This window comes from Petromyzon marinus, chromosome 29 (assembly GCF_048934315.1).
Source record: "Petromyzon marinus isolate PM22_M1 ecotype Great Lakes invasive population chromosome 29, UKy_Petmar_22M1.pri1.0, whole genome shotgun sequence".
Classification (NCBI taxonomy): Eukaryota; Metazoa; Chordata; class Hyperoartia; order Petromyzontiformes; family Petromyzontidae; genus Petromyzon; species Petromyzon marinus.
In genome coordinates, this window is record NC_133695.1 from 8,157,324 (window position 1) to 8,172,206 (window position 14,883).

Consider the following 14,883-nt stretch of genomic DNA (forward strand, 5'->3'; position numbering starts at 1 on the left):
AGATTAATGATTGTAGGCCCAACTTTCAATTAATAAGCTCCTCGTGAGCTGACAGTAAATCGTTATCGGCTATGATCAATCCACTGCTGGATGAAGGCATCCCCACTCTGTTGTTACCACCCACGATCCTGTGTTACAACAATCCTTTCTGCATTTGCACACCCTCTCGAATGTGTTCCATTCCTCAGCTGTTACTCCGTTATTATTTTTGGCCATTGCCGATTGTCCCTTCCAGCTGTAACGTGTCCTGCCAAAACCTGACTTTTTGAACAGTTTGTGTGATGTCTCTAACCTGTGTACGTTCTCTAATCCACACGCTCCTCGTCTCATAGTTCCAAAGTGTGCATTTCTCCACGCTTCTCTGCGCACCTTTCATTTGTATTTTTCATGAATGGCCTTGACTGATCCATACGTCACAGCAGGGAGTGTGTGGGCTGATTAAATACCTCTAGACGCACATGGCTGTGTTGTCATGACCAAGTTCAGCTTTCCAAAAGCAATCGCACTTGTGCACCTGTGCTGTGATTTCGTACGCATTCAACAGCTGCCCTGGGGACTCGGTATACGCAGGCGCACGCTGCAGTTTTCCAGTTGTCTCTGACGGACGTCTCCAAATGTTGATTGTTGCATGTGACCTGTTTTGCTCCGTTATCCCTAGCCCAAATGTACAGCCTTCTCTTTGAAGTGCGTGTAACGTTTCCTGCCGTTCGTTCCCATGGGACAGAATACCGATAGAAATTAAGCAAGACGAAAAAAGAGTTATCTTAGGACACGATAGAGATTGGGTATTCATGAGTGTATTTATGATAATTGCTTTTTCATTAGATAATGCAGGTGATGCCTCTGGGGCACCCGATACAATAGGGGTCCTTAGCTTTTGCTTAGCTTGCTTAGGCCTTACGCCACTAGGTGGCGGAGCTCCCTGGCCAGCCGATGATAATAACAGAGCGTACGAGGAGGTGGACGTGAGATAAGGGGGGAAACGGGACATGGGGCCCCGGTGCCCTCTGTCTGGCACCACGAGCTCCACGAGGCGAACCGTGACCCCGAGGCGAACCGTGACCCCGACGCGGGGCACGCTGGGATGACGTCACGCCGTAGCCGAGCGGCCGAGCCGGGAGCGCACGGAGCTCTGCGCGTTCCATCGCTACCCCCGTTACCCTAGCAACTCCGTTACCCTAGCAACTCCGTTACCCTAGCCACCCAGTTACCGCGTTAACCCACCACCGTTACATCTCTCGATACCATCGCCATTGCGCGTGGCGTCTCGCGGGCCCCAAATCCTGCAGCCGCGGGTAGGCGCCGCGTGGGGGGTTGGAGATGGTGGTGGTGATGGTGATGTCGATGCTGATGGTATTGATGATGGTTGTTAGTAATGGTGGTGGTAATATTGCAGATGGTATTGATGATGACGGTAGTGATGGTTAGAGTGACGGTAATGATGTTGCTCGTTATGTTAGTAGTGATGTTCGTGATGGTGATCGTTGGTAGTGATGGTGGCGGTGGTGGTGATGTTAGTGATGGCTGTTGATAATGAGCAGTGACGATGGTGATGGGAATTATGTTGGCAGTGATGATGTGGCGGTGGTGATGGTGGTGATGATGGTTTTCCCGTTAATGCGCCAACGAGCACCGCAGTGAGATCCGTTCACCTGCCCAATCACACAAAGTGCGTGCGGCGATGGCGATGATGATCGTGGTAATGATGTTGGTAGTGATGGTGCCGATAACGGTGATGTTGGTAGTTTATGGTGATGATAGTAAATGTGGTGGTGATAATTATATCCATTGTGTAGTCGTACTTGTAATATATAATTTCACCCGTAGATTAAATGTTGGTGGTGGCAAGCGATGGTGGTAAGTTGGTAATGGTCGTGATTCGATTGATCCGACAGGGCCCCCTCTGCTGTGTCGCGGTGGTGGCCGTGCCCTGCCCCTCGTCATGAATGTTTCGTGTCTCAGTAATGTTGAGTGAGGCGAAGAGGGGCGACGTGGTGATGAACATGGATGTTGATGGGTCTGGGATAGCGATGTTGGATTTTTTTTCTGGTGATGGCCGTTGGCTGACAACATTGAGTGGTGGTTCATGTTGAGTAATGGCAGGTGATAGAACGATGGTTGTGTTGGGTGTTGGCTCTTGATGATGAGTGATGCCTGGTGATATTGGTTGGCGAGGAGTTGATGTTGATGAGCTGGTAATGTTGGTAATATCTGCTGATAAGCTGGTGGTAATGAGTGATGATGATTAGTGATGCTCGTGGGTGATGAATTGGCGATGGCCTGACGATGGTTAGTGGTACCTACCGAGTTTTCTGCCGAGCAGATTCTGAGTTGCTTGGTGTGGGATTTTGGGCCCGGCCGCTTCCACACATGGTTGTTACACAGCCACGGCAAGTTAAGGGCCAAGGTGACTTCCTGCTGCTCAAATGATCGTGGAGGCATCGACACTCATCTCCTGTTTACAGCCCTACATAACCAGTGCTGGAAATTCCACATTCCTAAGTCGGGGTCGAGTCTATGCATAGGACAACCACTGTTGTCTCCCCCAAAAAAGTGGTCCTTACTTTATCGACCCCGTCGGAATGAAGGTTTGCCTCAACCAGGCCCAACCAAGATTTGAACTCGCAGCCTTCAGATTGCGAGGCGACCTTGAAAATAGATGCAGGGATGGAGCCTGGACACTGACGTCCATGGCGCTTGGGGAATGGCTCTGTTGAATTGGTGGTCTGGAAATTGAGCAACGTGCCGCTGCGTCCCTGTGAGTGCTGTGCCCACGTTGCCACCCCAGCTCTGTCGGCGCCGCTGAACGGAGTAGTGATTTAATGATTTTTCATCTCCTAATAAGAGCTCGGATTTCGGGGAGAAAGACGCGGCGAGCAGTGACACAAACGCACAGGAGACTGACACACGGGGTGGTTAGTGGCACAGGGATACAGGGTTAAACAAAGATAGATAGACGCAAGGACAGTGACACCAAAGGGTTGTGATACAGGGATAACAGGGACAGTGATACAGGGATACGGGCAGATACATAGGGATAGCCACAAGGACAGTGATATACCACGCGTAGTGACACATGGACATGGGGTAGTGGCACAGGGACACGTAGATTCAGGGCTAGGCACGACAGTGACACACGGGGTAGTGAAACAGTGGCACAGGGCTTATTGGATGTTCCCAGCAGCTGCAGCGCTGGGCAGGAAATGCAGAGTGGTCGTGAGGCAGAGAGCACCGTGCCCCCCGCGGGAGGGGGCTGTGGGGAGGGCGTTTGGGGGGGGGGCTTTGGGGGTGAGGGCCGGGGGGTGGAGGGGGCCTGGGGGGGAGGGCTTGGGGGGTAGGGGGATGGGGGAGAGGGATGGGGGGAGGGGGATGGTGGGGGGATGAGGGGGGGGATGGGGGGATGGGGGAGATGGGGGGGAGAGAGGGATGGGAGAGGGATGGGGGGAGGGGGAGATGAGGGATGGGAGAGGGATGGGGGGAGGGGGAGATGGGGGATGGGAGAGGGATGGGGGGATGTTCTCGTGGAGGCTGCAGCCCGAGAGCGCTGCGATGACGTCACCGCGGCTGCGTTTCCCCCTGCGCCAGGCGGGGTGCAGGTGTGCTGCTGGGCGTCGGGGTGCTTGTGGGGGTATGTGCTGTGTATCGAGGTGTGTGTCTTTGTGTTGCTGTGTGGATGAGTGTGGGTGCCTATTAGGGTGTGTGGTTGTGGCTGTAGGGTTCGGTGGGGGTGGAGGTTTTGCGTTGTTGTGCACAGCGGTGGGAGGTTGTTGTGGTCGGCGTGGGGTGGGGGGGTGATGTGCACGGCACGTGGGGCGGTGTGACTCCAGCAGCGGTGTGACTCCAGCAGCGGTGTGACTCCTGCAGCGGTGTGACTCCTGCAGCGGTGTGACTCCTGCAGCGGTGTGACTGACTCCTGCAGTGGTGGTGTGCGTGCGTTGTGGCCGACGTGTCAGGTTTTAATAGGCATGTGTTGCGGCTGCCGTGCGATGGTGGTGGTGTTGTTGTGTGCAGCGTGGGGCGTAGTGGTGGATACGAACCCGGCAACCCCAGTGCGGTTCCCGCTCACGGCGAGCATCAGTGACGGTTAATCTGAACCTGTCCTGGGCCTCCCCTAGATCAGCTCGGCCTTAAATGAGTAAAAGGCGGCCGGGCGTGGTGTTGGCCACCCATCCCCTCGCGTGTCGTTCCGGCCTTCTTAGGTGCCTGCAAACAGCACTTGCCTTAAGAATCTGTTCAGGTTATAATGGGGGTGGTGGGGGTGGTCTTTGTCTCCGTGTGCGAGGTGCATGTGGGGGGGGGGGGGTAGCTGCCCCCTTGTGTTATCTCGCGTTGGGGGGGTGGGGATGATCATGTGGATGAGGGGCGGGGGGGGTCCTGTATGAGAGCCCCCCCCTCTAACCCCCACCCCATCACCCCCCACCCCATCACCCCCCACCATCACCCCCCACCATCACCCCCCACCCCATCACCCCCCACCATCACTCCCCACCATCACCCCCCCACTCCCCCATCCCTCGCTTCCCGTTCCCCGTGACGCCACCCGCGCCGCATGCGCATCAGCTCCAACGCCCGGGCGAGACGCAGCAGCAGCAACGGGAGCAACGGGAGCAGATTCACCCCCCAGCAGCTTCATCGTTACCACCGTTACCATCGTTACCACCGTTATCAGCAGCCGCGTAACCAGTGCGCCTAGCTCTGTGTGCTTACGGGGTCCAGGGTTAACGTCACCGGTGTAACGGGAACCCGAGAAAACGGAACCGGAGTAACGTGGCCGTGGTTGGATGGATCCGCGGGCTCGGCTTTAGAAGGAGCGGCGATTTCTGTGCAGAGGTGGGGGCCGCCTTTGTCTCTCCTCGTCGCTCTCGTGCACGGCGCCTCCCTCCTCCGCGTTGCGTGGCTCTCGAGTCAGGGAGGAGGAGGCCGCGGCCTCTGCAGTAGAGCGCGCAGGGGCGGGCAGCGCCGCATCGGTGTGGGCAGTGCGGAGTGTGTAGGTGTCGTGTGTGTCCAGTGTGTGTCCAGTGTGTGTGGGCAGTGTGTGTGTCCAGTGTATGTGTGTGTCCAGTGGGTGTAGTGTGTGTGTCCAGTGTGTGTGTCCAGTGTGTGTGTCCAGTGTGTGTGTGTGTGTCCAGTGGGTGTGGTGTAGGTGTTGTGTGGGTGTAGTGGGTGTAGTGTGTAGGTGTCGTGTGTGTCCAGTGTGTGTGTCCAGTGTGTGTGTCCAGTGTGTGTGTGTGTGTGTCCAGTGGGTGTGGTGTAGGTGTCGTGTGGGTGTAGTGTGTGTGTGTCCAGTGTGTGTGGGCAGTGTGTGTGTGTCCAGTGTGTGTGGGCAGTGTGTGTGTGTCCAGTGCGTGTAGTGTGTTTGTGTCCAGTGTGTGTGGGCAGTGTGTGTGTGTGTCCATTGGGTGTAGTGTGTGTGTCAAGTGTGTGTGGGCAGTGCGGAGTGTGTAGGTGTCGTGTGTGTCCAGTGTGTGTGGGCAGTGCGGAGTGTGTAGGTGTTGTGTGTGTCCAGTGTGTGTCCAGTGTGTGTGTCCAGTGTGTGTGTCCAGTGTGTGTGTGTGTGTGTCCAGTGGGTGTGGTGTAGGTGTCGTGTGGGTGTAGTGTGTGTGTGTCCAGTGTGTGTGGGCAGTGTGTGTGTGTCCAGTGTGTGTGGGCAGTGTGTGTGTGTCCAGTGCGTGTAGTGTGTTTGTGTCCAGTGTGTGTGGGCAGTGTGTGTGTGTGTCCATTGGGTGTAGTGTGTGTGTCAAGTGTGTGTGGGCAGTGCGGAGTGTGTAGGTGTCGTGTGTGTCCAGTGTGTGTGGGCAGTGCGGAGTGTGTAGGTGTTGTGTGTGTCCAGTGTGTGTCCAGTGTGTGTGTCCAGTGGGTGTGGTGTTTGTGTCGTGTGTGTCCAGTGTGTGTGGGGTGTGTGGGCAGTGTGTGCTGTGTGTGTGGGCGGTGTGTGTGCGGTGTGTTGTGCTGTGTGTGTGGGCGGTGTGTTGTGTGTGTGGGCGGTGTGTTGTGTAGGGGGTGTTGTGTGTGTGGGCAGTGTGTTGGTGCTTTGTACGTAGTGTTCAGTGTGTGTGTGTATTGTACGTAGTGTTCAGTGTGTGTGTGTATTATACGTAGTGTTCAGTGTGTGTGTGTATTGTACGTAGTGATCAGTGTGTGTGTGTTGTGTGTATTATGTGTTGTGTCCACGTTGTGAATATAGCGTGCGTGTTGTGTGTATTGTGTCCACGTTGTGAATATAGCGTGCGTGTTGTGTGTATTGTGTCATGTGTTCACGTTGTGAATAAAGTGTGCGCGTTGTGTGTATTGTGTCACGTGTTCACGTTGTGAATAAATCGTGCGTGTTGTGTGTATTGTGTCACGTGTTCACGTTGTGAATAAATCGTGCGTGTTGTGTGTATTGTGTCACGTGTTCACGTTGTGAATAAATCGTGCGTGTTGTGTGTATTGTGTCACGTGTTTACGGGATGTAACTGACGAATGTGATTGGTTGCATCCACAACGCAGGGGTCCCGCGGACTGATCATCTGTGGTGTGCGATGGCTCTGGGGGGTGGAGTGCTGGGATGTGCTGTGCAGGGAGCCGGGGTGCAGGGCGTTGGGGTGCAGGGATGTGCTGTGCAGGGAGCCGGGGTGCAGGAGGGAACTCGGTGCAGGAGGTGGGATACATGGAAGTGGAGTGCCCCGTGGGAGGCGGGGTGCTGGGAAGTGGGGTGCAAGAGGAGGCAGGGTGCAGGGAGGCTGTGGCCCGGCTGGAGGTTGTTTCATCAGCATAAGCAGCGTCGTGACGCTTGGAAGACACGCGCCTCTGAGCCGTGTGGGTTCGGGTTCGAGTTGGGGTCAGGGCTGTGAGTGGGAGTTGGATTCGGGTTATAGTGAGTGGCAGCGGGGGCTAGAGGTCATAGAGGTACTGTATATTACAAGTACTGTACAGTAGAGCCAGCGTTAGAGTTAGTGTTGTCGGCTGTCGGGGTTTGTGGTCGGGTTAGAGGCAATGTATGGCTCGAGATAGAATAAGAGATCGAGTCATGGTTAGATATAGTACAGCTGAATAATGTTGGCGTTAGGGTATAATTGGGATTATCGTACGGGTTATGGGTTATGGCAAGATATGGGGCTAGAGTATTGGTTAGAGATAGGATTAGAGTTCGAATCAGTGTTAGTGTTCTGCTTATGGCTCTGAGCGTCTTTCGCTAAAAAGAGCCGAGTGATGTCATGACCTTGGGGGGGGGGAGACGGGGGAGCACGTGGGCGGGGGATCGATGCTCGACGCGAGGAAGCGCCGATGGGGCTGGGAGAGCGGGGACAGCGCCCAGGAAGGGCGGCGGCTGCGGTCGATACTTGTGATGATGATGGCTACCGATGGTGGTGCTGATGGTGGTCGTAGTGGTGATTGTGTTGGCGTGGGTGCTGGTGAATATGGTGGTGATGTGGGGAGCGGGAGTGTAGCGGTTAGCGCACTCCGTGCTACGAACCCGGCCACCCGAGTTCGATTCCCGTTGTCGGCCGTCACCAGTGACGATTATATTGTCTAAACCGGTCCTGGCATTCCCCTCGGTCGACTAAAATGAGTACCTAGTGCGGTGTGTAAACATTGGCACTCAGGAGACAAAGGTGGCCGGGTGTGGTTCTGGCCACCAACCCCCTCCGTGTGCCGTGCCGGCCTTTATAGGCGATCGCTAACAGCACTTGCCCCAAAAAGTCTGTTATGGCTATACGAGGAATCTTTGGCTTTGCTGGTTATTATTCCACTTATTTTCCCAGGAAAGTATCGTTGAGTCTCAAGACTCATTTTCAGGAAGGTCCTGAAAAAATTTTCGCAGGAGGGGCTGATGTTTTTGCTATTTGTAATGCCAGTTGAGTAATTTGCAGGTTTAATTTTCAGCATTGGGATATTTTGTCCAATAGCAGTTAAATTGTGGTTTTGTTTTAGCTATGGGAAGAAACCAGAGAACCCAGAAACAACTCAATTAGAACAGGGGGAGCACATACAAACTCCACTCACTCAAACTCACACACACACACGCGTGCACACACACGCACTCACACACTCATTCAGACACTCACTGTAGCGCTCACCCACATACACACTCTGCAGAACAGGGAGTGATATATTTCAAACCCAGGCCATTCTTGTTGTGAGGCTCAAGTGTTGCCACAGTGCCACCCTGCTGCCCGTGATGTTACAGTAACGGTGGTGCCCTCGGTGCCGTGCAGTGCAGTGCAGCTGACTCTGAGGCCATGTCGACCGTGGTGTTGGTGCGCGAGGAGCGGCCCAGCCGCCTGTCGCAAGAGGAGATCCTGTCGGGCACGCGCACCGTAATGCAGGGGCTGGAGGCGCTGCGTGGGGAGCACACGCTGCTGCTGCACACGCTGCTGGAGGCGCTGGCACGTCCGCACCACGCTGCCACGGTGCGTGGGCACAACCACGATGAGGACGGAGATGAGGATGATGACGTCGTCACCGAGAAGACGCAGCTCGTCAAAAAGAGCCTCGACATGATCGACCTGGGGCTTGGGGAGGCGCAGGTGAGGGCTTGGGGGACAAGCGGCCGAGCGAGTGGGCGAATGGGCTGTGGAGTGAGCGGGCAGGTGAATGAGAGAATCTGCGAGTGGGCGGACGGGAGTGCAAGTTGACGAGTGGGCTATTGGGCTGGTGGACTGTGGGGTGAGCAGGTGGGCGTATGTTTGGGTGAGTGGGTGAGTAGGCAGGGGGAACTTAAAGATAGTTGGATTGGCTAGCAGGGCAGGCAAGCCTGACTCGGGCCGGCGACAGCTCGTGTATCCAGAGTCTGCGCTCTCGAGCCTCTCCCGCTGCCCACCCCAGGTGATGATGGCGCTGACAAACCACCTGAACTCGATGGAGTCGGAGAAGCAGAAGCTGCGAGCGCAGGTGCGGCGCCTGTGCCAGGAGAACCAGTGGTTGCGCGACGAGCTGGCGGGCACGCAGCAGAAGCTGCAGCGCAGCGAGCAGGCCGTGGCACAGCTCGAGGAGGAGAAGAAGCACCTGGAGTTCATGAGCCAGATGCGCAAATACGACGATGACCTCTCTCCCTCGGTGAGCCTCACCACACCGTCCCTGCAACACCACCGTGGCTACATTACCCCCACCCACATCGTTACAGCCGCATTGGACACATCATTGCAGCCACATTGTTTTTCGGCCTCACCGCTGCTGCTACACTATCCTGACCAAACCACCCGAGCTACGTCACACCTGTATTTGTGGATGTACGTGTGTCTGGGTTTGTCCGAGTATATGTGTATACAGGCGTGGTAGTGTAGCGATTAGTGTGCTGTGCTACCAACCATGCAACCTGAGTTGGATTCCCACTCACCGCCAACTTTAGGTGATCAATATCTGAAGTGGTCGTGGGCTTCCCCTAGCCTCAAATGAGTACCTGGTGCAATGTTTAAACATCTTCAGTGAGGCCGCAAAGGTGGCGAGCGTGGTGCTAGCCATACACCCATTCGTGTGCCGTGCCTGCTGACAGCATTTGTCCCAACAGTCTGTTTAAGATATCGGGGGATCTTGGCCTTTGTGTGTGCATTGCAGGACGACAAGGACTCCGTGTGCTCACGGGGAACTCTGGACGAGCTCTTCCGTGGGGAGGAGTCCCTCAGCGACCAAGGTGAGCTCACAAGCTCACCTCACTCGCATGCACGCGCGTGCACGTATGCATGCGTGCAACATGCATGCCTGTGTGTGTGTGCGTGCCCCTGCAGTGCACGTGAGCAGTGCGGCATCGGTGGGCGCGCTCCAGGCTGGTTACGAGATCCCGGCGCGGCTCAAGACACTACACAACCTGGTGATCCAGTACGCATCGCAGGGCCGCTATGAGGTGGCCGTACCGCTCTGCAAGCAGGCGCTCGAGGACCTGGAGAAGACGAGCGGCCACGACCACCCGGATGTGGCCACCATGCTCAACATCCTGGCGCTCGTCTACCGGTGAAGCACGACTCGTAACATGAACGCACGGACGCACACGCCTCGCAACACGCACACACACGCACCGTGCAGTTGGTATATTTTGCCCATGTCGCCGCCCAGGGATCAGAACATGTACAAGGAGGCTGCCAAGATGCTGAACGATGCCCTCGCCATCCGGGAAAAAACCCTTGGAAAAGATCACCCAGCCGTGAGTACCATAGTCCACCACCACCACCCACAACCAAACAAAGACAAAGATCCCCCATGGAGCCTTACCAGATTTTTGGGGCAAATGTTGTTAGCAGGCACCTATGAAGGGCGGCACGGTACGCGAGATGGGTGGGTGGCCAGGACCACACCTGGCCGCCATTGTCTCTCTAGTGGTGATGTTTATACACTGCACCAGGTACTCATTTTGAGGCTAAGTGGACCTAGGGGAGGCCCAGGACCAGTTCAGATAATCGTCACTGGTGTTGGCCGTGAGCGGGAATTGAACTCAGGTCACCGGGTTCATAGCGCAGCATGTTAACCGCTGCACTACTGCTCCCATACACAGACTCCTTCTCACACGTACACGATCACATACGCACACACACGCACACACCATCACACACACAGGCCCCACCATACGCGCTCACGTGCTGTGGGCCCTGTGTCCCTGCAGGTGGCTGCCACTCTCAACAACCTGGCCGTGCTCTATGGCAAGCGCGGCAAGTACAAGGAGGCCGAGCCGCTCTGCAAGAAGGCCCTGGAGATCCGCGAGAAGGTGGGTGCATGCGTGCGTTTGTGCGAGTGTGTGCATGCGCGAGTCTGTACGTGTGCGAATGCTTGTGCGTTAATGTGTGCACGTGTGTGGGGAGCAGTGGCGTAGTGATAAGCAAGCTGCGCTGTGAACCTGGTGACTCGAGATTTATTTTCACTCACGGCCAACATCAGTGCTGGATATCCGAACCAGTCCTGCACACGTCCTGTCAGTCATCCCAGCCTCAACACGAGTGCCTGCTGTGGTGTGTGAAAGTCAGGGAGACGCAGGCGGCCCGGCACAGCGCTGGCCACACCCACCCCTCGTAGGTGCACCGTGCCGGCCTTCGTTGAAATTCGACAGCAGTTGTTCCAACAGTTTGCATGGGCTACATGGGGGACCGTTGTCTTTGTGTGTAGGCGCTGGGTAAGGACCACCCGGACGTGGCAAAGCAGCTGAACAACCTGGCGCTGCTGTGCCAGAATCAGAGCAAGTATGGAGAGGTGGAGCACTACTACCAGCGCGCGCTTGACATCTACGAGGGGCGGCTGGGCCCCGACGACCCCAATGTGGCCAAGACCAAGAACAACCTGGTGCGTGCGAGCGGGTACACGTGTGTGTGTGTGTGCTCGTGTGAGTACACGTGTGTGTGCCGTTGTGCGAGTACACGCGCGTGTGTGTGAGTACATGTGTATGTGTGTGTGCTGCAGGCATCCTGCTTCCTGAAGCAGGGAAAGTACAAGGCAGCGGAGGCGCTGTACAAGGAGATCCTCACTCGGGCTCACGAGCGCGAGTTCGGCGCCATTAACGGTAAGAGCCACGCCATGCTCGGTGAGGCTCGGAGTAGAGGTCGGGGTGAGGCTTGGGGTGAAGGCTAGGGTTAATCTGCATGGGTAGAGCTCAGTGGAAATGCTAGAGTGGGTGTAGCTGAGCGGTGGGAGCATTGTTTGGTTACGGGTTAGGGTTTGATTAGCGTAAAGGTTTGGTTAGGGTTGGGTGTAGTGCTGGTTGTGTGTGAGAAGTGAGAACGGCGGGTGTTGTGGTGTGCTCACTGTGGACGCCATGCTTGTGTTGGGTGGCGCTGCCCTGTCACTCCTGCAGGAGAAAACAAACCCATCTGGATGCACGCGGAGGAGCGCGAGGAGACCAAGGTGCGCAGCCAGACATGGCACAACACACACACACAGTGGCATAACACACACACAGCGGCACAACACACACATTGCAGCACAACACACACACATGATCGCTGCGACACATGGCACCGTGGGTCGTGTGCGCGCGTCTGTGTGGGGAACGGTGGCTTAGTGGTTTGTGCACTGCTCTACAAACCTGCCAATCCGAGTTCTATTTCTGCTCATAGCCAACACCAGTAATGGTTATTTGAATTGGTCCTGGGCCTCCTCTAGGTCAAATCGGCCTCAAATAAACACCTGGTGGGGTGTGTAAACATCCCCACTAGGGAGACAATGGCGGCCAGGCGTGGTACTGGCCACCCACAACCCTCGTTTGCCGTATCGGCCGTCATAGATGCTCGCTAACAGCACTTGCCCCAAAAGACTGTTCAGACTATTTGTGGGATCTTTGACTTTGTCTTTGTGTGTGTGTGGCTGGCGGTGCCGTGCGCCAGGGCAAGGGCTGGAATGCCGTGAAAGAAAACGGGTGGTACCGCACCTGCAGCATCAACAGGTGCATCCCACGCAACAGCCTTGGGCTCATTCGCATTCCAATTTGGCTCGTTCAGAACGAGTGCAATCGAAGTGCAGTCACCTTCACTTCAGCTGACAGGACTGCACTTGATTGAGTTATAATTGACCCCAGGTCTGTTACACATTCTAACCTCAACTCCCTCACCTCGGCCTTTCACCTCTACTTGGTGGCAAGATGGCGTAGTGTTAACACTCGCAGCAAGAATCGCCTGGGTTAGATTTCTGCTGACGACCAATAACAGTGACGAATATCTGAACCAGTCCCGGGCCTCCCCTAGGTCATCTCAGCCTTTAATATTAGAGTACCTGTTGCGGTGTGGCCTCCCACCGCCTTGCATCCCATGCCAGCCTTCATAGGTGCTCGCAAACAGCACTTGCTCCATTATTCTGTTCAGGCTATACAGGAGATCGTTGACTTTATACTACTGGTGTGTGCGTGCGTACAGCCCAACTCTGGCCACGACTTTGAAGAACCTGGGAGCTCTCTACCGGCGGCAGGGGAAACTGGAGGCGGCTGAGACGCTCGAGGAGTTCGCCTCTCACTCGCGCAAACAGGTGAGCCCACCGGAACTCCCTGGAGATTAAACGGCTCGAGCAAGGGGTCGGGCAAGGGGTCTAGAGAGGGCTCTAGAGAGGGGTCGGGTAAGGGGACAAGAGAAAGGTTGAAAAAGAGGTCGAAAACGAGGTCAAGCGAGGGGTCAAGAGAGGAGTCACTCCCTCGCCTTTGGTTTCTGGCCGCCTCGTCATCTGTGAGTGCAATTGACATTGGGCTGTGAATTTATTTGAGGCGTGTGCGTAAGCGTGTGGGTGGGTGTGTGTGTGAATGGATGTACACGCGTGTTTGTGGTGGGGATGCGTGTGATCGTGTAACTGTGAGTATGCACACCTGTGCACGTGTGTTCGCGTGTGTGTGCGTGTATTTGTTGTCGCACACCGTGTGTATGTGTGCGTGTGCGAATGTGTACCTGTTGTCACGCACCCGTGCGCATGTGTGCACGTGTGTGCACGTGCTTGTTCGCTGCGATTGCTGCTTCCGCCGCTGCTGCTTCCGCCGCTGCTTCTGCCATTGCTGCTGCTGCTGCGGATGCTGCTGCTGCTGCGGATGCTGCACACAGGTGCTGGACTTTGTGCACCAGACCCGCGTGGCCGACATCCTCAACGAGCGCATGGTGAAGGCCGAGAAGCGGCAAAGCCGCGACGGGGCCCCTCCCCCTCCCTCCGACGTCATGAAGTACGAGAGCAGCTCCGAGGAGGTGCGCCACGCGGGGCGGGGGGGGGGCACTGGTCACGTGAGCTGAGGGAGAGGACACGGGTCATGCAGGGGGAGGGTACCTTTGGCGTGGTGGATGATTCGCGTGGGGGAGGGACAGGGACTCCGCAGGTGTTGTGGGATCATGGATCTTGTTGGGGCACAGGTGCCATGCGAACGGAGGAGGGATGCACAGGTCATGTTGGGGGGGTCACACAGGAAGGGAGAGGGGTCATGTGGGCTGCTGCGATGGTGTTGGTGGAGCCACATTCTCTGTCTCTCCCCTCTCGTCTCCCTCTTCCCTCTCCCTTCCCAGGACTGAACCGTGGGGACACGCCGAGCTGACCGCCTTGTCGCAAAGGAACTTAGGATTCCTATAATTACTGTATAATGATAATTTGCTATAATGAATCAATGTTGTTTGTCTTATTTATGAAACACGTATGTATTGTCCAAAATGTGATGCACACGCACGCACACACGCGGTATCTACTTGGTGAATGTCGCTGTGACTGCCCGCGTCGCTGCTGTTTTGGTAGAGCTAGTGCTAGCGCTGTAGAGGTGGTGGTGAGTACTGAGTACCTGTGAGTACCTGTGTACCCGAGCTTGAGCTGTGATGCTGTCGCTGTGGGGTGGGTGACCGAGGCCCCGGGCTCCCATCCACGACCCTGGGGCGGCACGTGAGGAGTGCCCCGCTGCCCTTTCCCCTTTTTTGCCCTTTGGCAATGACTGTGCCCACTGCCCCCTATCCACTGCCTCGTGTGCCATGCTCCATCCACTTTTGCCCTATTCCTCCCATCCACCGCCCTTTGTTATCCGTTGACCCTTGCCCCGTCTCCCCTGCCCACTTGCCCTAGACGTGGGCTGCCGCACTGTCCCCGATCCCCTCCCCCCAAAGCGGTGATCACATGGCCGGGACCCACATCCCCCTTTCCAGTTCCCCGGTCTCCGAGCCAGCCTCCCATCCTTTTGTCTGCCCGAGCCAAGACTGTCCTCCCACCAACCCCCCTTTGCCATGCGGGCCAGTGCAGCCTCCGCCGGCCATCATAAAACGGCCCCTGCTGTACCGGCTCGATGCCATCGTGACACGCAGAAGTGATACTTGTGCTGCCCTCTCTCCCGAACTTAACCCTTTAGCCAATCTCCCAGACTGAGCCCCTGTGCCTCCCTGCAGAAGCCCTACGCCTGTATCGGTTCCCGTGGCCACGGACCGCCCCGTGCGTGCCGCATGGGGGCCGCGCGCTCTCCCCGTGAATAAAGAACCGAGCTGA

The 14,883-nt window shown here is 56.3% G+C and overlaps 1 protein-coding gene across 9 annotated transcripts; it reads left to right on the forward strand.

Moving 5' to 3' along the window:
* Positions 1–1,066: 1,066 nt before the first annotated feature.
* Positions 1,067–14,883, forward strand: LOC116947205 (kinesin light chain 1-like). Of its 9 annotated transcripts, XM_076070383.1 has the most exons (15): positions 6,533–6,578; positions 6,624–6,640; positions 8,199–8,510; positions 8,809–9,039; positions 9,538–9,613; positions 9,708–9,930; positions 10,033–10,120; positions 10,577–10,678; positions 11,074–11,247; positions 11,365–11,464; positions 11,756–11,805; positions 12,285–12,343; positions 12,810–12,918; positions 13,479–13,616; positions 13,929–14,883. In XM_076070383.1, the coding sequence occupies exons 1-15, from the start codon at positions 6,548–6,550 to the stop codon at positions 13,932–13,934; spliced, it is 1,716 nt and encodes a 571-aa protein (XP_075926498.1). In that variant the 5' UTR covers positions 6,533–6,547; the 3' UTR covers positions 13,935–14,883. The 9 variants fall into 9 exon arrangements, with proteins under 9 accessions (XP_075926500.1, XP_075926503.1, XP_075926501.1 ...); XM_076070385.1 differs by lacking the exons at positions 6,533–6,578; positions 6,624–6,640 and adding an exon at positions 1,067–1,295; XM_076070388.1 differs by lacking the exons at positions 6,533–6,578; positions 6,624–6,640 and adding an exon at positions 1,067–1,295 and having other exon boundaries at positions 8,204–8,510.